Source organism: Triturus cristatus, chromosome 9 (assembly GCF_964204655.1).
Source record: "Triturus cristatus chromosome 9, aTriCri1.1, whole genome shotgun sequence".
Classification (NCBI taxonomy): Eukaryota; Metazoa; Chordata; class Amphibia; order Caudata; family Salamandridae; genus Triturus; species Triturus cristatus.
Window position 1 is genome coordinate 446,731,225 of NC_140592.1, and position 26,707 is coordinate 446,757,931.

The 26,707-nt window shown below is 42.7% G+C and overlaps 1 protein-coding gene across 1 annotated transcript in view; it reads right to left on the reverse strand.

Annotated features, from left to right (window-relative positions):
- LOC146798112 (cytochrome P450 2G1-like) overlaps positions 1–26,707 on the reverse strand; it is a 1,220,160-nt gene that overhangs the window by 250,404 nt on the left and 943,049 nt on the right. Inside the window, exons 12-13 of the mRNA XM_085625336.1 lie at positions 9,291–9,453; positions 689–838 (exon numbers count right to left, since the gene is read on the reverse strand). Coding sequence (XP_085481462.1) covers positions 689–838; positions 9,291–9,453 — 313 coding nt within the window. The remainder of the gene's footprint in view (positions 1–688; positions 839–9,290; positions 9,454–26,707) is intronic.

Below are 26,707 nucleotides of genomic sequence, written 5' to 3' on the forward strand. Positions count from 1 at the left end.
GGCTATAACTAGAAGGAACTATGGCAAGCAAGACCTATTAGTGTTGCCAAATGCTTGTTTTTGAGGCATCTGATTAAATTTTGTAACCCTTCCCTTTTAAACTATCCTTAGCTTGTGACATCAATCAGGTCTTGCAAACGTTAACTGCATACCTCAGCAGCAAAAGGTGCAGAGCTTATGATGCTATGCCTGCGTTTTTTAAGCATGTTCACATGCCTATAGCATTAATTCAATGCAAAAAAATACAACTGATTTTACTCTTTGTTTTCCAGATGTACCACTGTATAATGATGTACTATGTTGATACATGAGTGCTTTTCTCTGTACCAGATGGTGAAGATCACCACTAATAATTTAAATGTGACCAATTTAGAATAATTGTATATATATATGTGTCCAAAATGGACATCCTGGCATGGGCCACACCCTTATGAAGCAACACAGAAAACCATTAAAGCTGTACTGCGTGAGTCTCAATCGTACACTGATTTTATTGCATATTAGGCTGGCTCTTCCAGTCTACCTTGGCTTGAACAGTATTTTGCAAAATGCTACTATCCATCATTGTTATTTTTTTTTATGTATCCCCTTCCTTAAACCCCTACCCTACTTTAGCATACTCCATCCAGAAATAGAGCACAATGATAGATGACGATACAACAATTTTTGTTACGTTGTAATTGCTTACCTTTGGACTTTTGAAACTCTGCAATCATATATTGGGCTTCTTCCTTGATCCTGTCTTCCAGGCTGCGCTTACCCATGCCAAAGTTCTTTAGGGTGGAGATGGCAAAGCGACGCAGATGCCTCCATCGCTCCCCAGTACCGTAGACAATACCTAAAATTGCCAACAAGAATTTATAAGTTAAACTGGTGAGAGGAGATAGTATCCAGTGTTTTACTCTCTTCTTTGTTGACCAAATGTTTATGGGAAGCTTCTGTGATTGAGAACATCGGCTATCAGTTCATTGGTTAAAATTGTTCTCAGGTTAAACATGGATAAACATGTTTACCGAAAGCTAGGTCCACTTGTTGGAATACATCATCACATGCTTTTGGACCATTTTGTTGCAAACTCTTCCAGACAATGCATGTCTAGATTTCTAGATGTTGCTACTTTCCCTCCTTGCAATGTTTGTATTGCACTATTTGATAGCTGTCTATTGGATTTTCTGTGCTCAGCCTCAGTCTTTCCAGAGATGTACCCTCAAGATGTTAACAGTAGACATGTTCATCAGGCAGGTGCTTTGTGAGCATTACCCCATCATCTCTGCTGTCTCCCTCTCTGGGCAACATGGCAACATTTAACTGGCTCCACTGATCGCCTTGTTTAACATTTCCTGGCATTACTACAATACAAGCCATACTCATCCAGCGTGTGCTAAAATATCTTCTTTTTCTGTTGCCACCCCTGAGCTAATTTACACCAACAACCATGCTTTCCACAGCAGTTTAGGATTATCCATGGGCCATAGGTCTTGTATGTTAACTTGGCAGATAGAGAAAAACATGACTCATTCATGTGAAGAAGAGCCGTAGCTTCAATTATTTTTCACTGCTTATCACGCACAAATCACAATGAAATATTTGGCAATAATGCCTATTTTCCCCTCCAAATCCCTTCTGTACCAGTCTGTGTTATTTTAATACACGTCACCTATAATCTAGTAACAAGCACAAACAATAACAACATACAACAAACTACACAAGTGGTACAAAGATCACTCCGAACACTACAGCAACACAAAAAAATGTAACCTTTTTCAGGGAGAGGCTGCCGCAGGACAGAGGGTCAGGTTGATAGAAGAACAAATACACCCTAGGGGAAAGGCAGGTGAGGACCCAATACTGCATTAATTACCACCAGTTGCAATGTGTCAGCCCACAAAACCCCTAAAACACTTATTCCTCTATCTTTAATCTGTCCAAACATGTCCTCTTTGGTGTCGAATCACAGGTAATTTGTATGGGCCTTTCATATGTCATGCCGACTAGATCCTTATGAACAAAACTATATCTGAAGGGATTTTTCAGAAGATGCAGACTGAAGAGTTTTTTTTTTATTACTAATGACAATGATCCTTATAGTGATGTTATGAATTGTTATCTCTTTTAAACCCCTCTCTTTCATGTATTCACAATGAGTTGGTCACTATTGCGAACCTTGTCTCCAATCATGTTGAACAACTAGAAAAGACCCACATATGAGGGTTAACCTAACCAAAGAAGGAAAGGAGTCTTTGAAATACCTGATAGCCTATGTTATATATAGACTATTGCCCATATATAATGATGATATCATTATAAAACCTGTGGATAAAGGTGTAGAAATTGTTCATAAATCTAATTATGAGCAGGAATTACTTAACCAATTATCAATTCAAAAATACAACATGATTAGTAAAGGATCATTTACCTGAAGTAAGGCAGAGGCTTACAGAATTGGCACTCAAAAAGTGTTGATTTAACCAACAAGAATTCGAATTTCCTAATCTCACTCATCATCACACTTCTACCATTACTTGAAACCCAAACTAAACAATAACAAACACAAACTGCTAGGCTAACCCATCCTCACCAGCCGTGGTTCAATGTTACAATGTTTTGGTAAACCTGCAAATTATTCCTTAAACAGTTTGTAAAAGGTACCCATGCTTTTGTCTGGGATAGCTCGGGCACAATTAACAAGATCACATTATTCACTTAAGATCCCAATTCTGAGTTCCTTGTCACTTAGATGTACAGTCAGTTTATTGCAACATCCCCCTAGTACAGGCTCACATAGTCATTAGAAAGAGATGCTCAAATACAGATCAAGACCACTAAAAATTGTCTACTGAATCGATCACTATCTGTGCCAAAATAACTTTAATAAAGATTTTGTTAAAGGTACTGCTCTGGATGCGTGTTTTGCACCAACACTAGCAGTGCTTTGTGTTGATATGCTTGAGCATGACTGCATTGTCAACCCAAACAATCCATACAATCAGCAGCAAAGACTGTGGCTTCATTTTATAGATGATATCTGGCAGCCTTTTTTAGGATTTGTTAAAGGGCTTAATGGCAACTTGTACCTATAATTTAAAAGGCCCTGGTGAAATTTAAATTATGCTGGTGTAATTTGCATAATATTGAAAATTTCGTGTTATGCGTCATACAATAAATTCTAGTTATTACACCATTATGCAACATTGTATAATTACACTGTGTTTGTAGCAAAATTATAGTGCAGCAGCACGGTAACAATGTGAGTGACCAGAAAACAGTGCCTTGTGTTTCCAGTACTTCTGATTTGGGGGCTATTTTTCAATGCAAATTACATCTTCTCATTCAAAATGAACATCAGGAAACATTTTGTTCTAAAATGGATTTTCAAATGCTATTTCCCATATCACATAATTAGGGGTAATTTTTCATAATTAGCCCCAACTTTTGTATAATGAGGTGAAAACTGTTTACGACAATGTAAAACTCCCCTACAATTACATTTGATCACAGTAACAAGAATGTAAGCTATTTAGATCTTTAAAACCTTATTGTAGAAGGAACACTCATTATCAATTAGTTTTTGTCCTTCCATACTAAATCAAAACAGTTGAAAAGAAATGTCCATCTTCTACTCCAACACCATAACACAACACTCAAACTTCGATTGACAGATCCCACTAGGTAGTGACTGGCTGTTCAAAAACTCATAGGAACTAGCCTAATTAGGACCACCATATGCCCAAGTGCAAAATTCAAACTAGGGAGTGACTGGTCTGTTTCTTACTCAGAAGAGCTAAGCTGTTCTGGATTGCTACACACACAAGTGCTAACCCTGATGAAGTCCTTGACAGGACGAAATGGGGTGGTTGAGAGACTGGAAGTATACAGTGTTGATGAGAACTGATAAAGATGTTATTTTTGAAAAGTATAATTTCGGCTCTCTCCACATATTTAAAACAGAAGATGGAAATTATGTTCTGAACTGTTTTGAATTTGCATGGAAGGATATTGTATGTTCCCTCTACAATAAGGTTTTGTATGTTTGTGACAGTTTCCGAGCAGTAGGACTGTAAGAGGTGGAACACTACTGAAAAACATTATCAGAATTGACCCCAGAACAGTTGTCCTAAGACCAACACCGCTCTTCTCTTGTTTGTTTTTGTATTTAGATCTTTAGGGGCCATATTATCAAGGAACGGCTACAATGGGATTGATAATATGCCCTTGTGAATTCCCATAGAAGCCCAGGTTCTGGTGAGAGCCTGGGCTTCTATGGGAATTCACAAGGGCATATTATCAAGCCCATTATCGCCGTTCCTTGATAATATGGCCCTAGATGAGGATTGAGAAAAATACTATTTATACAACACTTTTTTGAAAACTTACACCGTGTAATTCTTTACTGTTATACAGCAGCTTTTACGCAAGGACACTGTGGGGTTGCTTGACCCTTGGTCAGTTTCTCCTGACATGCAGGACCTGCAGACACAAGAAGGATTTTTTTGTTGACGCTGAAACCTTTTGCACAATGTTAATTGAGCAAGGTTACCCCAAACACCTTATCAAAAAGGTTTGAAAGAGTGTGACTTTGCTCAAGATGCTAATAAGTGTCCCTTTGGGTAGCAATACACTGCTACCAGTATGACAGCCCAATCAATCCTTGTGTTGTGTTTATAGGGCAGATTTACTGACACTTTGCGTCTTAATTGCATCAGAAACGTGTTGAAAACTCGATGCAAAGTGTTGTTTTGGGGTTTACTTTGTAGTGCAACTCCTCAATTGCATTATATAGTAGCCCTAAAGTAACACAAACTTGCACTGTTGCAAAATGCGCTGCTTTACATCAAGGGCATGCAATGGGTCATACATGGACATTCCCATGCACTCACCTATGAATTCTGACACTAATCCCGATCTACTAACATTGGTAGAAAGGGATAGGCAAAAAAATATATGCCTTCTCGAGGCAGGTGTACAGTTGGGGAAAATATATATTTTCTCGAAATGTTTCCAGCTTTGCACGTGTGCTGCACCATACAACAAACATAAAAGTGGCAGAGTGTTAAACTTTGTCAAAGCATAGAATTTTGCGCTGGAAGTGTACCCTTCCAATATAGAACCTAAGCATGACATACACAAACACCCTTCCACTATGATGGAAGGGTGTGTATATTAGTGCAAGGCAGCCTAAGATATGGCAGCACTAGAGGAGAGAGCAAAAGACCCATGCCTTAGTTAACAGGTTTAAAGATCAAAACTGACAAAACCAAGTTCCTTGTTTTGAACCCTTCCAAAAAGCTTGGACGGCCCCCAGTGCTTAACTTGGCTCCTTTGGAAAGGGTCAAGGAATTTGATTACCTGGGCATACGCCTCCTTGATAACATGAAGTGGGACAGTCACCTTCACAAAATGACCTTAAGTCACAAAAGGGTGGTGGGGGCTCTTCTGAAGGAGCAGAAGGCATCCTCTATGAAACCTATCGCCCCGGTGCTCGACATTTATGCTGCTAGAGCTGTTAGTGCGGCACTCTATGGAGCAGAGCTATGGGGCGCTCAGAATATGAGCCAGTTGGTGTGCTCAGAGAATAACTTTCTGAGGGACTTGATGTCCCTTCCTAAGAGTACTCCCACTCTCCCCCTTTTGTTGGACATGGGGTGTCGTCCAATCCAGGACCAGGCTAGGCTGCGTCCTCTTTTGCTGTGGGCTCGCCTGTGGAGGGTCCCGGAACTGGCCAGTTATGCCGAGGGGCTAAAGGAGATTTTAGGCTTGTCTGGATGGGCAAAAATAAGGTGGTTAAGGGATGTGAAAAGCTTGCTGACTGATCTTGGTCTTGAGGGGGCTTGGCATTCTCGGTCTGCCCCTCCCAAATCAGTCTTGAAGAACTTATACTGGTCTTGGGTAACAAGTAAAAGAAATACCAATCTTAGCCTGTGCCATGCCTCCAGGGATTTTTTGCTTGTAAAGGATGTGGCAGTTCGGGAACTTTACTTGGACCTCATTACAATTCCCAGGGATAGAGCTCTGTTTTTTAAGTTCAGAATTGGTGTGTTACCGGTGAGATCATGGACCGCCCGGTGGAAACCTCCGGCCCAAACTATACCTTATTGTCCTTTTTGCCCACTGAAGATAGAATCGATCCCCCATTTTCTGTTTGTATGCCCTGCCTATAAAGCGTCCCGCTCCAGGTGGCTAAAGCCACTGTGCAGGGAGTTGGGTACTCGACAATGCAGCGTGGCCCTGCGAATTTTGAGTTCAGATACTCGGCCGCTGTATGTTTGTGGCTTAGCCAAATACTTAAGCTGGGCGTGGCTTATTAGGACAAAATGGCTTTTACTAATTGTTTAATTATGGTCTTTGTGACTTAACCTTTTTAGCCAATTATTGTTCATGTTTTTATAGATTTTAATTAACTCTGTTGTGTTTTTATTTCTGTAATACTTTTAAAGATATTTTTATATCGAAATAAAGCCACTTTGACTTTGACTTTGACCATACCTTAGTAGATATGATGCTACTGTGCTCTCTCCATTTCATGCAACGTAGCACAGCAACTTTGGTTACAGCACATCAGAAAAACGCAATTATTCTGCCCTGCGTTTCTCCATACCATACACTTCTAACATATAACTCCTACCACTATAAATGACATGTCACTCCTACAGCTTGTTTTCCTCATTTGTTGAAAGTAACATTTCCTATACGTTGATTTACACTCTTGTATGACTCATTGTCTCTGTATAATATTTTGTGATGTAAAGTCCTCTGACATTCTAAAGTAGGATGAGTAGTGAAATAAAGTAAACAAATGTGAGAGAGGGGATACAGAGAGATTAGGCACCATTGTAGGGAGGCAGTGAAAGAATCAATGATGAAGGAGGTAATTGGGGGGGGGGGGCGGGTAACAAAGCTTGTTTCACCGGGCACCACCAACCTCAAAGCTAGCCATCTTCAGTCCTATCCAGAGTTGGATTGTGCCATCTAAAAGTTTCTGATTAGTAATACCCACATACTCACAAGTTTGCTGCCGACCTATTTAGGCAGGTTTCCCCACCCAGTTCACAAAATTGTTGTAATATTTCATGTCAGAAAATGCCAGCAAGTCTATTTGTCAGTGTATTCACAAAATGTGACTTTATTCACCGATTAGTAGCAGTAGCAGCTCTTTATCAAGGGATTCAGGCTGCAGCCTTCTGTCTCTTGTGAGACCACTGCACATTTTTCATGTTGGCATTATTCATGAAAACACAAGTTTCATGCTTTCATGAACACTGCCTGTGTGCAGGCAGTGGCTGCTGGCATCTATGGGGAGGGGGTGGCAGGCACACACAAAATGAAATAAAAATGAATAAAAACATACCTGAACATGAAGTCCTCAGCTCCGGTCCTGTTCTCACCACTAGAACTGGATGCAGCAACTCCCTTGACCAATCATGGCACTGCTCTCATGCTGTTAACCAGCAGCATGAGAGCAGTGCCCTGATTAGAGGGAGCAGCCTCACTCGGTGCTCCACAGTGCTCTGGAGGCCTGCAATTGCTCTAATCCAGATGTATTAAGACAGCTGGGTCAGAGATGTTTAAAGTGCACATGTGAGGCTGGCTATGGCAAGACGTCCGGCCAAAAAGACATACACACTTTAAGCAAGCGCATAGACAGCCCACCCTCCTCTCTACTACTGTCACTCAGCAGCGCCCACACACCTGTCCTGATGCTCTGTTTGGGAAGGTGGAAGAAAAAATAAAATGATAATAAATTACCATTTTATTTTTCAGGGTTTTGGGGGATTTTAAGTGGGTGATGCGTTTTGGCGTCAATGGAGGAGCCACCCCCGTTCGTAGGTCAGCCCTCTCTCTTCAGGCTCTTGATGACAGGAGGAGGAGGAAGGGGAGGAGAGGGTTGAGGTGGCTGAGGCATGATCCAGATGTTGAGTATTGTTTCAAAGTAAAATACTCTGGGCCTGATTCACAAAGTTAAACATACACTTTTGTAGAAGTTTTCATTTTTATGGTATTCACAAACTATGTGTTAAGTGTAAGTTTATGACTGCAAAGACTCCACAGTGATAACCTTACTGTTAACTTGTAATTTGTGAATACCAAAAAAGTGAACTACAACAAAAGTGTATGTTTACCTTTGTGAATCTGATCCTCCTCTGTAGCTGGATGGCTGGATTGTGCATATTCGAGGGGTATAGCTTATTTATGGTCCCAAACCACACTCACAATTAATTTTATTTAGCAGTCATACTGGGCATTCCTTAGGTAGCATAGCATAGCCGCTAAATTTTGGGCTGTCAAAGTGCACATCAGTTTATCCTTGAGGCCAACGAGAAACCACACAGTGTAGAAGGGGCAGGATCCCTAACACTATCTCAGTTTCTTATAGAGCTGTGCTTGCAGTCCTATCAAGAAGCTGGGAGAGGGATTGAGGCGGCTCCATATGGCTTTTTGTTTGGAATCATGGTTTCAATGCCCTGCACCCAATTACTGCTCTGCTGCTGCCATGGAGCCTCAAAGTTGCCAGCTAAGTGATAAAGGTAAGTAAAAAAATGTGTTTCTCAACGCATGTGTGCATGTGTTTGTGAGTAATTGAGAGTGAATGGAACTGAGTGGAATTGTGTGTGAGGGTGCTTGAGAGTGTCAATAAGAGCGAAAGTGAGTGTATATGAATAAGTGAAAGTAAGTTTAAGGGAGTGAGTAAAGGAGTGGGAGTGTGTTAGGAGGAAGGAGTGATTGGTTGGAGGTTGTGAGAGGCAGTCGAAGTGAGTCAGAACTGTAGGTATCAATAGTGTAGCAGGTGCAGTTGAACCAGGGCACAGAGTCATCAAGAGTGAATAAGTGTGTTTGTAAGTGAGAATGAGAACTACTGAGTATGAGTATGTTTGTGAGCGAGTAGCAGTGATTGAGGAGTATGAGTGAGAATGTGTAATTGAAAGAATGCAAGTTAAAGTGAGCGATGGGGAAAAGAGTAAACGTGAGCTCTGCCTCCTGACTGGCATTACTCCTCACCAGTATCAAAGATCACCAGCCACCACTGGTAAATAGCATTGATTGTGCACCCAAATTCAATGTAGGTGGACACATATCTATCTAAATCCAGAACTGTAAATTTGTGTTGATTAATGACCATTTTCTGTAAGATGATTACTGAGTTTGTCATTGGTATTGCCACTTTAAATTCTAACTGTGTCAATACCAATTACACAACTTTTCTTTCAATTTTTGGAACGGCATAATATAGAAGAAATTAATAAACAATGCACCCTTGTAAACTTTTTTTTCAATTGTATTTCCCCAAGTCTCACCATTCCCTTTGCTGTACATCTGCACGGCTGGGAAGTCGCCTCTGCCACTAAACTCCTCTGCATTGTCAATCAGCGCCTCCTTCAGGATCTCGTAGCCACACAGCACCACAGTCGGTCGGGAGCCAAGGTAAAATGTGTAGATTGGGCCATACTTTTTTGAGAGCTTGAAAAACAAAGTGATAACAACATGTGTACACATTGAATTCCAGTGGTTACCTGACATAGGTACATTGCATTTTAATATCAATTTGCAAGTGGTTTGGTGCTCTTTAATGGTGGTAAAACTCTGGGGCATATTTACAATGCCCCTGCAGCACTTTTATGCTGCTGGAGAGTTACTTTTGTGATGCTCTGGAGGCACAGTGTGCTGGCCCATATTTGCAAAGCCACCTTGCATGGCTTTTCGTGGCCTTGTAAATATCGAATAAGGCAATGCCTTACTCTGCATGGGAGTGGCATTCCATGGTTTTTGACACTACTCAAGATTAACAACATAGAGTAATTCTGGGGCAGCACCAAAACTAACGCCTTCCCAAAGCAGGTGTAACAATGAGAAATGTTTACATCGCCCCTTGTTTTTTCTTCTTTCCATGTGTGCTGCATTCTGCAGAACACATAGAATGAAGAATTCTCTCCTTTGGTTGTTTTTGTGCAGGAAAATGACCCTTCCTGCACAAAAAAATCATGCCAACAACACAGAAAACCTTGCATCATGGTGCAAGGGTGCCTGCACTGGCGCTCAGCTGCGGTTTGTGCACCAGCAGAAAGGACAGGAATGCATCGGATCTTGTAGACACGGTGCATTCATGCCCTTTTCCTTTGATGTAGGGCAGCACAGTTAGAAGGCTTGCGGTGCTGCCCTACACCAAAGTATTGCAAATATGCCCCCTGATAGTTATGGCATATTTGGGATTCAATAAAAGATGTGAGCTCGAGAATATCTCCCAATGTTGTTGATGACTCTGGATTTTCATTTTGTTTGCTTGCACATAAACAACCTTGCCGTGCTAAACAGGAGATTCATACAAAATGCAACAAGTTGCGGTCGACAGGAAGTTGTAGTTATGCTGCACGGAATAATATCAGTGACATTCACAAGTCTTTTTAAATCTCATATTTAGTGACTGTATCTGTATATTTTCTGGGGTTATGATGTTGAGACTCTGAGTGGTGGTAGATTATGTTAGTAATATTTGGTTTCGGTAAAATAATTATGTGCAGGGGTACAGGGTGGTGACTAAGTGCACATTAAAAAATATTAGGAGGCTAAAAAACCTTTAAAGTGTTGGTGTGCAAACCAATGGCTAGTACCGGGAGCGGTGTTGTCTCGATATGGACTTTGGTGTTCCCCGTTTGGACATGTCACTAATACAATTATGAGCACGTTCAATAGTTAATGCTGAAATAATTTTATAAGAATGACAGACAGCGGATGTCATTTGAAATTTGCATATAAAGAATAGGAGGCAAAATACATGTCAGTTTAGCATACAAATCATAAGTATAAAGAAACCAGTACAGTTCTATATGAAATCTGACATATATTTGCCTTCTAAAGATGGGGAAATGGGTTCTGAGGTATAGAAAACTACATGTCTTTTAATAGGATTTTAAACAAAGGATTTCGTACACTCTACACAAGTACATGGGCCTCAGGACATGCACCAATGAGAAACAAGCACAAAGAAATATTTCACTACAGAATATATTTAGTGATTCTCTCATGATAGTATTACAATGGATTTCAGTTATTCTCAAAGTATGACCAACCGTGCTAGTTGATACATTGTACGACAATAGCCTGAGACAGTTGGGATGTCCTTTGTTAGGTACAGTGCGGAAAAGGTCCCCGGGAATACTTTGGACCCGATTCATCAAATTTCAACCTTAGGCTATCTAAGTGCACTTTGGGTTCCCTTAATCAGTTTTTACAAGACCCTGAGAAGATGGTGAAAAATGTGCAGGTGGAGCAATCTGTTGTGATCTATGAAGAGAGACACCTGGAGCCAGGAGGTATTATTAAGTCTTCTTTATTCAGTCTGCAGTACAGGTCACATCAGTCTTGACTCCAGCCAGCCTAGTGTGGTACCAGCTCCTACACCAGCCCTACCAGGAGCAGCCTGCCCAGCTGCTCAGCCCATCTCCAACTGTCACCACTCATTCACACAGGCACCCAGGCATTCCATTCATCACAGTCACACCAACATTCCGTTACCATCTCTCACTCTGGCTGAGCAGCTAGGAAGACCTAGGCTGATTACAATTAAATGTAATACTCAGGATATAACACAATCCTTCCTGGTTCAAGGAGCGTTAATGACATTGTAAAGCCAGCTTCTGTTTTGCTCGGACCCGGCTTTCCATCAGTGCCTCTAAACAATATAAATACTGGTTCCACCTAAAGAAGGATTATTATTTGCCCCATTCAGCCAGTATTCATACATTATCTTGACTTCATAAAGACAGTATTTGCACCAGTTAAGGGAGGTGTCTGCCAGAAACAAGTTCTACTGGTCTTGCTTTGATTAACAACAGAACTATGATTCATTGCTGGAAAATCTCCTGATCCATTTCAGTGAACATTTCAGTGTTACATGATTATATATTTTGTTTCTGAAAAGTCTGGCTCCTGTTTTCCCATACACTTATTTGTGTATTCTGCTACTGTCACCACTGAGAAATTAGGGAATTGTACAAACATATCTTAACTCTCCTAATACATAGGTTGAACAGCACACTGAAACACTCTGAAGCTGTAATGCACCATGTCTTGAGTCCCCTGTCATCAAGAAACAACCCACTCTTTCACAATTCTTCTTAGGTTTTTCTCCCTATATTTGGAACTGTTACCTCTGTGAGCACCATTTAACCACATTGTACTTGTTTAATAAAATTAAATTAATACATTAGTAGCAGCACGCATAGGATAGAAGCACCAGCACTAGGTGACAACATTGTTTTTAACCTCCGAAGTTTTTACTGTTTCAATATTACTTTAAAAAACGTGTCAGTGTTACCTCATTAACTTGCACAGCCGGTCCCCGGTCCGCCGCAGCTCTCAGCTGATTGACGCGGAGGGACGTGGCTCCTCCCCCTACCTTCTTCACTTCCAGGGGCAGAATACTTAACCAGAATGCCAGACCAAACGTGCGCAGCGGGCTCGCAGATGGTGCGCCAAAGGCGCGCCTAAGGCAAGCCCGTCTGCACCTGTTCACGTCTGGCCGGGGCCAGGGGCCACAACCCCTGTGTCTCGCATTCCTCTACAGATGCACTATGAGGCAGAGGAACTACTCAGCCTAGCAGACCCAATATTTAATAAATGTAGACACTCCATACCGCCAGATAGTGATTCTATCAAATGTACTCACTGCTGTTGCCAACTGTCAACAGATATAAACTCTAATCCTTCCAAACCCAAAACATATAAAATGTTCCTACTAAATTGCAGATCCCTTCCCAAGCACACGGCAGAAATCTCGATCCTGCTAGAAGAAGGACCAGAGGTCCTGTTTCTGATGGAAACATGGCTCAACCCCAGTTCTGACCCTGACCTTGTCCAAGCACTACCCCTTGGTACTCCACACAAAGGCTTGACCGGCCCACAGGGAAAGGGGGCGGGATAGCTATTATCCATAAAAACTATCTAACCTGTCGTATGACAGGTAGCTTAGTTCTAGACTGCGAGAACGCTGTCTTCTCCACAGGTTTCACTCCAACACTCACCTTCTCAGGTATTTTAATTTATCAGCCCCCGGGTCCTGCAGCGGAATTCTGCAACTCCTTGTCCGACCGGGCAGGTAAATTTGCTAGTACATCGGCTAATTCCACATTATTGGGGGACCTCAACCTCCACTTTGATGACCCATTGCAGGCGGCCGCAACTGAAATCACAAAGGATCTTGCATCTTATCAGCTCCAACTAAAAGTTAGTGGGCCTAAGGGGAGAGAAACCTACCCCTGTACCGTGGTCAGATCACTTTCTTATTCTACTTACCTGGCCCCCATCACTCATATCGTCACACACAAAACCTATTTACACAAGATCACGTCCCGGGCCCAAATTGTTAATTGAACAATGGACCACAGTACTTGAAGAAACTAGACCAGTGCCAATTACAGATGCGGTCACAGTCAATGAAAATTTAATTAACTGGATACAAGAATCTCTAGACTTGCTTCTTCCTGTAAAACTGACTCAAACCAAATCAAGAAGTAATAGAAAGGCGTGGTTCTCAATGAAACTTCGGGGCTTAAAACAGACTTCTAAAAAGCTTGAGAGAGACTGGAGGAAAGACTTCTCAAACGATAGGAAACTGAAATACAGAGAGGCTATCAAACAATACAAAGCTGAAATCAAATTAGCACAGGCAGCCTACTACGAGGAACATTTTTTAACAACGGCCAATTCCTCCCGTGAGATCTACCACATTGCTAAAACACTCTCCAGACACCCCTCTCCTCCGGCTATCACGACACCTCAGGCACACGTTGCAACAAATTAGCTGGGTTCTTTTTTAATACAATCAAAACCATTTTCACCTCATTCCCCTCACTAAGGACTTCACTCCTCACATTAATACTCATAGTAACCAACCTTTCCTGGAAACCATTCCGTTGATGGATAGGCCATTACTGGAAGGCATCCTGTCCAAGATAAAAAGTGGATCACCTACAGACCCAGCACCCATAAATATATTGAAGCATGTGGCTGGAGTGGTTTCCCCTGTCATCTTAGAATTGATTAACACCTCTTTCGCCTCTGGAGTGGTCCCTCCCCTAAGGAAGGAAGCAATGGTCAAGGCACTCCTAAAAAAAGCTTACCTTGATCCATCGGTTCTGGGAAATTACCGCCCTATATCACTTCTCCCGGGATCAGCAAAATTGCAGAAAAACATGTTAATTCTGTACTGTCCACTTTCTTAGAGACACACAAACTCCTCCACCTGTCGCAAGACAGGTTTTCGACCCCTCCAGGGAACCGAAACAGCCTTGTTATCAGTTGTGGAAGAGTCAAGGAAAATTGTGGACTCCGGAGGCACTGCTGTGGTCATTTTGTTGGACCTCAGCACTGCCTTCGACACAGTAAACCCTCGCATCCTGGTCCATCGACTCAGAAAACTGGGAGTCACCGCAACTGCATTGGCTTGGCTACAGTCCTTCCTGAGTAGCAGATCCTTTCGGGTCTTTGACAATGAGGTGACCTCTACTCAGATGCCTCTCTGTTGCGGAGTTCCGCAGGGGTCATCCTTGAGCCCCACCTTATTCAACGTTTACATGTGCTCCTTAGCAGAGATGGTACTACCTTTTGGTGTACATGTAATTACCTACGCAGATGACACACAACTTGTGGTAGAACTTAATCAAGCTGATAGTTCCCCTTCTGTCTTCACCGTTGCTTAGAAGAAATCGCCAACTGGATGAATGATTCTTTCCTGAAACTGAACGGGGACAAAAGTGAGATAATGATCCTGGGGAATCACTCCCCCCTTGATCTAAACACAATATGGCCGACCACCCTTGACCGTGCCCTCACCCCAAAGACCCAGATAAAAAGCCTGGGGTTCTGGGTGGACCAAGACCTTACCTTTCAGACACAAGCATGGAAGAAGGTGGCCACGTGATATGGCATCCTGAAAATGATTCGAAAGGTCCTCCCCCTTCTTCCATTCCAGGCAAGAAAAATCTTGGTCCAGGCCCTCATCTTGTCTCGGTTGGACTACGGAAATGCACTGTATTTGGGTACTCCTACCACAACACTTTCCAAACTACAGAATATACAAAATCGGGCAGCAAGACTTCTCCTGGGTACTCATAAACATCACTCAGCTAAACCTGCTTTGAAATCCCTCCACTGGCTCCCCGTCCAAGAGAGAGTCAATTTCAAGGCCTTGTGCATTGTCCACAAATCATTAGCGGGAAAGGGTCCTGCCATTCTTCAATCCTTCATTCAGCCCTACCAGCCTAACAGACATCTTCGTTCAGAGGCCATGAATTTTGTCATTGTTCCCAGGATCAAAAAAGCCAGAAGTGGGGGTTGGCTATTCTCATATAATGCAGCCAAGCTGCGCAATTCCTTCCCACCTCACCTACGAAAGGAAACTAATCATCTGGCTTTCCACAAATTGTTAAAGACCTGGTTGTTCCCCTAACTGGTCGAACTCTATATATCTGCTGCTATCAGCGCTGGGATGCCTCCAGGCAGCCATGCGCTATACAAATGTATTTTTCATTTCATTTAATTTCATTCTGCTACAGCACTCACTCTCAACGAAAGCATTCCTACCATATATTTGCTACAGTGGCGGCTCACATAGGGTGTGGGGCAGGGTGGTGTGGCGGGGGAGGGGCAGGGTGGGGGGTAGTAAACTCGGACATAGGACAGAACGGAGGAAAGTAATCCTCCGTTCTGTCGTATATGTCTGAGTTTACGACCCCCCCCACCCTGCCCCGCCTCACCGCCCCGCAGCACGCTCTATGCGAGCCGCCACTTAGGATACAGGAGTGTTCCGAAACCCATTTTGGCAAAACCTTTTGAAGTCCTTAGGTAAAATACCAAATTCACCAGTTCTACCTTGTTTTATTCCATGTTGGCATACAGCCTCTAATACCTGCAATACTGAATCCCTCAGTCTGAAGTGACATACTTCATGTGAAGTAATTCATACATTTTAATGTTGTTGAAAACATATTTTGTTATTATAAAACTCATCTCTATCTTTACATACACCAATGCTCATTATCTATCTATCTATGTATGTATGTATGTATGTATGTATGTATGTATGTATGTATATATATATATATATATATATATATATATATATATATATATATATATATATATATATATTCACTGAAAAAACCCTAGGTTTTACACATGTTATAGTTAGCTGGACATTTTACTGATAAAAAACCATTGAAATTCCCCCGTTATAGTTAGTGCAGGCAACTATAACTCACGCGACCGCAATCCTCTGCTGATGCTAATACTGTATTTAGACACTTATTTGCCCATGTCTTCTTCCATTAAATTTTAGCTATACATATATTACAAATATATTTTTTTCTTAAAGACACATATGTCATCAGCAGAGGATTGCGGTCGCGTGAGTTATAGTTGCCTGCACTAACTATAACGGGGGAATTTCAATGGTTTTTTATCAGTAAAATGTCCAGCTAACTATAACATGTGTAAAACCTATGGTTTTTTCAGTGAATTTGCAAGGTTTTTTAAATGCTAATTCCTAACTATAACGTGTGTGAAACCTATGGTTTTTTCAGTGAATTTGTACGGTTTTTTAAATGCTAAGTTACTTTACGCCATTCGTGGCGTGCGCGCCCACTTAACGCAGTTCGTTCCGTGCGCGCACGGTGCGCTTCGCACGCCCACTTTACGCAGTTAGTGCCGTGCACGCACGGTGGGCACGCGGTGCGCTACGCGCACCGCGTGCCCACGTTATGCTAGATGGGCCATGTACGCATGATGCGCTTCGCGCACCGTGCGCACATGGAGGACATATTATGCGCTACGTTGTGAAAGGTAATGTTTGATTTTTTAATTATTTTGAGATGGCATGCACAAATGGTGCCCTTCGGGCACCATTTGCACACGGGGTATGGAGAGTGTGGATATTTTTTTTTTTTACGCGTACGGTAAGCGTAATCGGCGATTTAAAAAAAAAAATTAAAATTGAATTTTTTGCCTTGGTGTGTTCTTAGGGGACACCTTCATCATGGCTAGGTGGTTGGGAGCAGTCTAAACAGCCCCTTTACATGTTTTTTGCCTTTGTTTTTCCTCCTCCCCCTCAGAGTGCGAGATAGAAAATGGCGGCCGCCGCTTCCTGGTTTCGACCGATTCGAATGTTTACTAAGATCTAACAGCCAATCAGAATCGCGCTCGCGCACGGCACCGTACGCGTACGGTAAGCTTACCGTAAGCGCACGGTAAGCGCACCGTAAGCTGCCACAGATATATATATTGATTTAAAGGCTATTTTCTAAGGATCTACTGAACAGATTTACACCAAACCTACAAAAGGCACTTCCTTGACCTGTAGACTACCTCTCTGCCAAATTTCAAGTAACTCTGTTCAGCCGTTCGGTCTGTAGCTGTGTCTAAAGGTCCTATGGAAAAATGCATGGGAAAAACGTGTTTTGGGACCCCCCTTTTTTCTCAGCCCCCGCTTGACGAATCCCCCCAAGACTTTCAGGGTAGGAGCGGAGCATAGCGCCCCACCTATTTTGAAAATTTCGCGAGGATTCGTCGACCGGCGCCAAAGTTATTTAAAATAGAATGTTGCGGATTTCCTATGGAAACGTGGTCCTAACTATAACTATCTACTGGCGACCGCCAGTAGATAATATTATCTACTGGCGGTCGCCAATAGATAGTTATAGTTAGGACCCTGTTTCCAGAGGAAATCCGCAACATTCTATTTGGAATAACTTTGGCGCCGGTCGACGAATCCTCGCGAAATTTTCAAAACTAATGGGGCGCTACGCTCCGCTCCTACCCTGAAAGTCTCGGGGGGATTAGTCAAGCGGGGGCTGAGAAAAAAGGGGGGTCCCAAAACGCGTTTTCCCCATGCATTTTTCCATAGGACCTTTAGACACAGCTATAGCCCGAACGGCTGAACAGAGTTACTTGAAATTTGGCAGAGAGGCAGTCTACAGGTCAAGGAAGTGCCTTTTGTAGGTCTGGTGTAAATCTGTTCAGTAGTTCCTGAAAAAATAGCATTTAAATCAATATATATATCTGTGGCAGCTTACCGTGCGCTTACCGTGCGCTTACGGTAAGCTTACCGTACGCGTACGGTGCCGTGCGCGAGCGCGATTCTGATTGGCTGTTAGATCTTAGTAAACATTCGAATCGGTCGAAACCAGGAAGTGTCGGCCGCCATTTTCTCTCTCGCACTCTGAGGGGGGGAGGAAAAACAAAGTTGGATAATATGAAAAGGGGCAGGCTAGACAGCTCCTAACCACCTAGCCTTGGTTAGGGTGTCCCAAAAGAACCCCCAAGGCCAAAAATTCTAATTTTTCTTTTTTTTTCGAAAATACGCCGATTACGCTTACCGTACGCGTACGGTAAAAAAAAATAAAAAAATAATAAAATATCCACCTTTCCCCCCCCCCCCCGTGTGCAAAAGTTGCCCGCAGGGCACATTTTGTGTATGGCACATCTATTTAGCGAACATTTAATAGATAACCTTTCACAACGAAGCGCATAATATGTCCTCCGTGTGCGGACGGTGCGCGAAGCGCATCGTGCGTACACGGCCCATGTAGCGTAACGTGCACGGCACTAACTGCGTAAAGTGGGCACGCGGTGCGCGAAGCGCACCGCGTGCTCACTGTGCGCGCACGGTGCGCGAAGCGCACCGTGCGCGCACGGAACGCGAAGCGCACCGTGCGCGCACGGAACGCGAAGCGCACCGTGCGCGCACGGAACGAACTGCGTGAAGTGGACGCGCACGCCAGGAACGGCGTAAAGTAACTTAGCATTTAAAAAACCGTACAAATTCACTGAAAAAACCATAGGTTTCACACACGTTATAGTTAGGAATTAGCATTTAAAAAACCTTGCAAATTCACTGAAAAAACCATAGGTTTCACACATGTTATAGTTAGCTGGACATTTCACTCGTAAAAAACCATTGAAATTCCCCCGTTATAGTTAGTGCACGCAACTATAACTCACGCGACCGCAATCCTCTGCTGATGACATATGTGTCTTTATGAAAAAAAAATATTTGCAATATATGTATAGCTAAAATTTAATGGAAGAAGACATGGGCAAATAAGTGTCTAAATACAGTATTAGCATCAGCAGAGGATTGCGGTCGCGTGAGTTATAGTTGCCTGCACTAACTATAACGGGGGAATTTCAATGGTTTTTTACGAGTGAAATGTCCAGCTAACTATAACATGTGTGAAACCTATGGTTTTTTCAGTGATATATATATATATATATATATATATATATATATATATATATATATATATATATATAAATTCACTGAAAAAACCATAGGTTTCAGGGGTGTTATAGTTAGCTGGACTTTTCACTTGTACAAAACCATTGAAATTCCTCCGTTATAGTTAGTTCAGCTAACTATAACTCGCGCGCCCGCAATGCACTGCTGATGACGTCACATAGTACATCACTCATGACATGGTCAGTGACATCACTCATGACATCACTGATGACATCTCAAATTACATCACTGATGACATCATCCAGTGAATGTGTGTTTTTCTGAAAATTAAATATGTTTTATATATGTATATCTCAAGGTCGATGGAAGAATAAATGGGTGTATAAGTGTCTAAATGGATGATTTGTTTTTGAAAAATTGATTGTGTAACTGACTGATTAAGTGTATCATAGTGAATACATGGCTTACTGAGTAATGTTTAAATATGTAAATATCTGTATCAGTCTCTCACTTTGTGTATAAGTGGCTGCATGGGTTGGTGAGTAGCTACATGGGTGTCTATATAGGTTAGTTGGTTTTTTGAGTATCCGTCTGAGTGTCTGCATGGTTCGGTGGGGGGTATTACGTAGTGCATAGGTGCATGAATCAGTGACTCACTCTTTGTATGTGTTGAAGATAGCATGTGTGCAGGACTGTATGGGTGGATGAGTGTGTGTATGGGTGTGTTAGTGAGTGAATGACTGTCTCAATAGTGTCTTTATGAGTAACTACATATGTTTTAAACTAGTATATGTGACTATTGGTGTATATAAGTGAGTATATGTGATAGTGAGAGATTGAAAGAGTTCCTGTATGAATAAGTATGTGTTTCTATAAGTGATTGTTTAAAAGACTAAGTATGTGTAAGTTTCCGTAGAAGTAAGTGTGGTGGTGTGTGTATAACTGTATATGCAAATAAATGTATGTTTGATTTTTTATTAGCATGAGTGACTATGTGTGTGAGTAACTCTATGGATGAGTGGCATTGTGTAACAGGATGTATAGGTGTATGAGTACATATGATGAGTGAATACATGTATGAGTGACTGTATAGGACTGTTGGTGAATGAGTGGATGTGTATGTGGATCTTAGAATTACTGAAGAGGTTGTTGTAACTGGTATTGGTATGTCCATTGTTTTGAAAAGTTTAGTCTCTATTTTTGAATGTGTGTATCAAAGGTTATATTAGGGTGAGAGGAGGTCTGCCACTCTATCACAAGGATGATGTCATGAGTGATGTCATCAGTGATGTCATTTGAGATGTCATCAGTGATGTCATGAGTGATGTCACTGACCATGTCATGAGTGATGTAATATGTGACGTCATCAGCAGTGCATTGCGGGCGCGCGAGTTATAGTTAGCTGAACTAACTATACCGGGGTAATTTCAATGGTTTTGTACAAGTGAAAAGTCCAGCTAACTATAACACCCCTGAAACCTATGGTTTTTTCAGTGAATTTCTGAGGTTTTTTAAATGCTAATTCCTAACTATAACGTGCCTGAAACCTATGGTTTTTTCTGTGAATTTCAAAGGTTTTTTAAATGCTAATTTCTAACTATGCCTACAGAGATAGGACATGTGAAGAAAGAAGAAAAAATGCACAGAAAGAAAAAAAAGAAGTGTAGAAAGAAGCAACAGAAGTCCTCAAAGACGAAGAAAAGTGCAGGAAGAAGGATAACATGCAGAAAGAACAAAAAGAAGAGCAGAAAGAAGCCTTGTTGCAAAATCATCCTGTACCCTCAACTTTTTCAGACGGATACTGGTGGTAACTGAGTCTGACTAACCAGTCCTAGAGCCAGTGCTATGTTAAAAGACACTTAGAATACAGGGAAAACACCTACATACACTAGGGAACATTATGCGTTGGGGTCCCCCTGTGATTAGCATGACCTCCTCTGAAAGCCCCTAGTATATAATAGGGCAGGGGGATTAAAACTACCTCTTAAAACAGGCCACAGGGCGTTTTTGCACACGTTAACTCAGGCCCCGTCCCCTCCCTTCACCACTGTGTAAACACGCCCTGCGTCCGTTTTTAGTTGGGAGATTAAGTTCATTTGAATCCTGAGGGTCCCTAGGGTCCAACTAGCCCGCTAGGTACCTCCAGTAAGTGCCACAGAGCTGCGTTGCAGAGAGGTGTAAAAAGTGGCACGACCTGGACCACCTCTCTGCAATGCAGCTCAGTGGCGCTTACTGGAAGCACTCGGTGGGCTAGTTAGCCCCCAGGGGCCCTCAGTATTGAAGGAAGATTATATCCCCAATTTAAAACGTGCCATAGTGCGTGTTTGCACACGTCACCTCAGGCCCCGTCCCCTCCTTTCACCACTGTGTAAACGCGCCCTGTGGCTGTTCTAAGTTGAGAGATTAAGTCCCCTTGAATCCTAAGGGTCCCTAGGGTCAAACTAGACCACTAGGTACCTCCAGTAAGCGCCACAGAGCTGTGATGCAGAGAGGTGTAAAAAGGGGCTTGGCCTCAGAACACCTGTCTGCAGCGCAGCTCCCTGGTGCATACTGGAGATGCCTGTTGGGCTAGTTGGCCCTCAGGGACCCTCAGTATTGAAGAGGAATTAATTCCCCAACTTACAACTCGCCAGGGGGCGCGTTTGGAGAGTGCTGCAAGGAGGGGGCGTGGCCTCCGGCACGATGCCAGTCTTTTATTTATTTAAATTTTTTAAGAAGGGGGGCTGTGTGGTTCCCCTTCTTATTCTAATTTATTGGCCCTGATGACCCCATCCCCCAGGGCCTGTCTCCTAATTATATTTTTTTGACCCCAATCCCCAGGGCCGGCCACTGTTTTTTATTATTTTTAAAAAATATATATTTATAGACACACCTAGGACATGCTGGACAAACCGTACGTACCTATCACCATGACGATTTGCGTGATATTCATTAAAAGGCGACTATGCATACAATGAATCCACGTGGAATGTATTTACACCACTAGTGAAGCTCTGACATGTCTGATGCCCTACCGTGCCTAATCCCGGTAGACACCCTTGTCGTTTATTTATACAAACATGGGTAGCTATTGACAGGCACATTTAATACACATGCACACCAAGCCATTCAAAGGGGATTCGACAAAAATTCGACCAAAACTATGCAAGAAACCCCCCTCACAGTTAATAAAACACACATCCACTGCCGGATGAGTAATACTTTTTATTTTACTCTCTGGAAAGGGGACGAACATCACTTGAGAGTCACAGCGCGCTCCTGGCAGAGCCCAATGCTGTGTTACACCCACCATTGCCTGCTGAGTGCCACACACCTCTGTGTTGTATTCCACTAGCTAGTGCATATGCTATGACACTCTCTAGCCCATGTGCACTGTAACACCACCCCGTGAATATGTCATGCCACACTTGTCTTTGCACGGGTTATATTGCCCCATCTAACGTGCCTTCCTCGATGCCTATGTTATAACGCACAGTGCTATGCCATACATATTACAATCTGGGATGTATATCTTTGTCACAGTGCATATGCAATGTTACACTCCCCAGCACATATTTTATATTACAACTTTAGAGACTAGTTAGGTTACACAACACTGCCCTGTGCATATTACACTTCAAGGCGCATATCGCATAGCACGCGCTAGTGCCTGTGCTATCTCGCGCTCTCCAATGAATCTGTCACTGCGCACAATGTATTGCATATTATATTTCACGCCCGGTTCATCTTATATCACACTTTTTGGTGCATAGTTTATACCATACACTATATCTAGTTTTCATTTTCAATCGTGCTCTCAGGACTATGTTCTATATAACACTGTGTTCACCTTCACTTTTCACGGGCATTACATTTTGCGATAGGGGGTGGAGGGTCAGGGGGTGTTTCGCCAAGTGAGCCCAGAGTCACAGTCACAAACGTCCTCTTCTTCCTGAATAAAAGTGAGATTCTGCTGTATACTTGTTCATATTTTAAGTAGTTTGCACAGACACACATTTTAAAAACAATAAAGTTTGTAATACCCGCCTTCTCTGAACAGTTAGCTTGCTGCCCCATCCCCTCCTCCCTATCCTCTGTTGTGTGAATCCATGGACTAGCCTCCTCCCTCCTGCCATGCATGGTCTGATGTGCTGCCTCTGCCCTCAATTTAGTATGATGTACCAGTCCACTCCTCCTGCCCTCCATTGCCCAATTCTATGCCCCATCATTGACCTCCTGCTTAAACTCTGTGCTTAGCTTGCTGCCCCTATTCTCCTTCCCCCTGCCCTCCAATGTCTTTGTGTATGCCCCTGCTCCATCCTTTTTGCCCACCATGTTCCATGGACCTGCCACTCCTATCTACTCTGAGTATTCTGTTGAGCTGCCACTCCCCTCCCACCTGCCTAGCATTGTCAGATGACTGTAACCTGTCCCTGCCACCTCCACCCTGCCTGTCTACATGCCATGCCCCTATCCTCTTCCTCCTGTCCTACATGGTCCATTGTACTGCCACACCCTTCTGCCCTCCCTGGTCTGTTGTGCTGCAACTGCTCCTCCTGCCTGCCCCGTGCGGTCTGTTGTGAGGCCCCTTCCCCTGAACTTTCTTGTCTGTGCACAGGTCCTGACCCTCCCTTCTATCCTCCATCGTCCTTTGTGCATGCCCCTGCACCCTTCTTCTTGCCCATCATAGCCATTGTGCTGCCACTAACCCTCCCACTTGCCATGCATGGTCTTCTGTGCTGCCATCGCCCCTCCCACCTTCCCTGTGTGGTCAGTTAGCTGCCCCTGAACACCTCCCACCTTCCCTCCATGGTCTGTGTGTATGCCATCACAGTCTCACTGTTGCTCTTCATGGTGTGTCTTGCTTCTAGTGCCCATCCTGCCTGACCTCCATGGCTATCTTGCTGCTCCTGCCCTGCCCCCTTGCCCCCAGCCCTCTGTTTACATGTGCAGACCCCTACTCCCTCCCTCCTGGCTTGTCTGTTCCATTGTAATGCCCCTGATCCATCCCTCCTGCCCTTTATGGTCTGTTATGCTGCAGCTTTCTCTCCTGTCTGTCCATTATGGTCCTGCCTCTTGCCCCTCTATTCTCTGTTGTCCATGTGCATGTTCCTGTCCCCTCCCTCTTGCTTTCTATGGATTGTTGTGCTGCACTCCCGTCCTGCATGCCCTGTGTGGTGTATTGTGCTGCTGCAAACCCTGATGCCTGCCCTGCAGGGTCAGTTTGGTGCACCTCTCCATGTCCCTCCTGTCCTCTGTTATCCAAGTCCATGTCCCTACCCCATTTCCTTCCATGATCCAATGTACCATACTTGCGAACATTTTGAACTTGGTAAGAGGGAGATTTTGAAAAAAAACTGGGGTATTGATTTTCCCCTTTGATTTACATTGAAAAAGAGGAGATTGTAGACAGGAGACAGATAAAATAAAGCCCATTTGAGCTTAAAAACATTGGACGTTTCCTGGTTGAATCGGGTCTGTTGGCATGTATGGTTGTACTACCATTGCCTCTTCCTTCTGCCCACAATGGTCTATTACATTGCCACAGCCTCTCTTGCAAGTCCTGTATTGTTGGTTTGTTGCCCCTGCCCCCCTTTCCACTGCCCTCCATAGTCTGTTGTGCTGCCACGGCCCTTTCTGCCTGCTCAGTGTGGTTAAATTGTTGCATTTGCACCCTCCTACCTGCCTTCAATTTTCAGAGTCCGTGCCCCTGGCCTCTGCCTCTCAACAGTATCCCAATGAACAACTAGATTGCAAACATTCTATATTTATTACAAAAGTGTGGAACGCCTGACGTCATCTTGATGTAATCAAAACTGTAATACCTAGAGCATTTCCTTTAGAAATTACATATATGAGAGGGTCTTATTGGCATCAAAATTATGGTTAGTGCTCTAAAAGACTAAAATAAGGACATATTTTCTGAGTTTTCAAATAGCGAGAAAGCACTTTTAAATTATTTGTTACCTTTATGTTTTTTTATCCAGTTGACCACTTGATTAAATGTTGCACTTAGGGGAGAGGATGTGGTGTTACTTCCAGAACTGCAGACTTTGCAACTGGGGAACCAGGTTGGAGTTTCTGCTTCAGCTCGACATTCTGTGATTCTGGTCAAATCAATTAGTCTCCCCATATCTACAACCAAAATGAATTTGTTCTTGTGTGATGTAATGTAACCAATGCTCATGTAAAGCACTCCAATACCTGACAAGTCTGTACTATATAACACTGCAAAAACACAAAATAATACGTGTTTTGCACACTTCTGTCATTGGGCTATATTTGGGCTACATCTGGGTGATTTTGGGCTACATTTGGGTTCTTTTGTCTCCGGTGGATATCTTGGGAGATTTATTTGTTATGAAGTTTCCTAATTTCCTCATGTACTGCAGTCTCCTCAGTAGGAAATGCTTTCAGTTTTTTACTTTGATTCCATCATGAAGGTATTCAGATTTGCCATACATTCTGAATGTTAGCACTCTAGTTGCTCATTAGATCACTGTAGTAAAACTACTGTTCACCATGGAAGTCTGCTCCTGGTATTAAAAGTGCATGTTTCAGTCTGCAAGTCAGAATGTTTTAATGAAATAGAAGAGGATTTGAGAAGTCACTCAAAATGTGCCCTCATTTTCTTTCTTCAGCATTAATCATAATTTCTATGGCAAAATGAACCCCCTCATTGTGTTCCTTTTTAAATTAAATGTTTTAAGTGTTACCAGTTTATTCCAATCAAGATGGCTTCAGGTGTGCCATACTTTTGTCATAATGAAGACAGTAAGCGCTCTAGTTGTTTTTAAGAACACTCTGGGACATTCTGTCATTGGGCTATACTTGGGCTACATCTGGGTGATATGTGGGCTACATTTGGGCTCTTTTGTCTCTGGTGGCCATCTTGGCAGACTTATTTGTTATGAAGTTTCCTAATTTCCTCATTTACTGCAGTCTCCTCAGTAGGAAATACTTTCAGTTTTTTACTTTGATTCCAAAGGCATTCAGATGTGTCACACATTTGCCATAAATTCAGAATGTTAGCACTCTTTTTGCTCATTAGATCACTGTAGTAAAGCTACTGCTCACCAGGGAAAACTGCTGCTGGTATTGAAAGTGCATGTTTCAGTCTGCATGTCAGAATTTTTTAATGAAATAGAAGAGGATTTGAGAAGTCACTCAAAATGTGCCGTAATTTTTCTTTCTGCAACACTAATCATACTTTTTATGGAAAAATTAACCCGCTCATTTTGTTCTTTTTTAAATTAAATGTTTTAAGAGTTACCACTTTAACCCAAGCAAGATGGCTTCAGGTGTGCCATACGTTTATCATAAGTAGGACTGTTAGTGCTCTAGTTGTTCTTTGGAACACTCTGGGAAGCTGCAGTAGAACACAAAGGAATCAACTGACAGTGCCCTTGTTGGATGTACATGTTTTACTGAGAATGTCAGACTTCATTCTCACATGACTGAGAAAGATAATGTGAATTTACAGAAAATAAGCTCTCAGTTTAG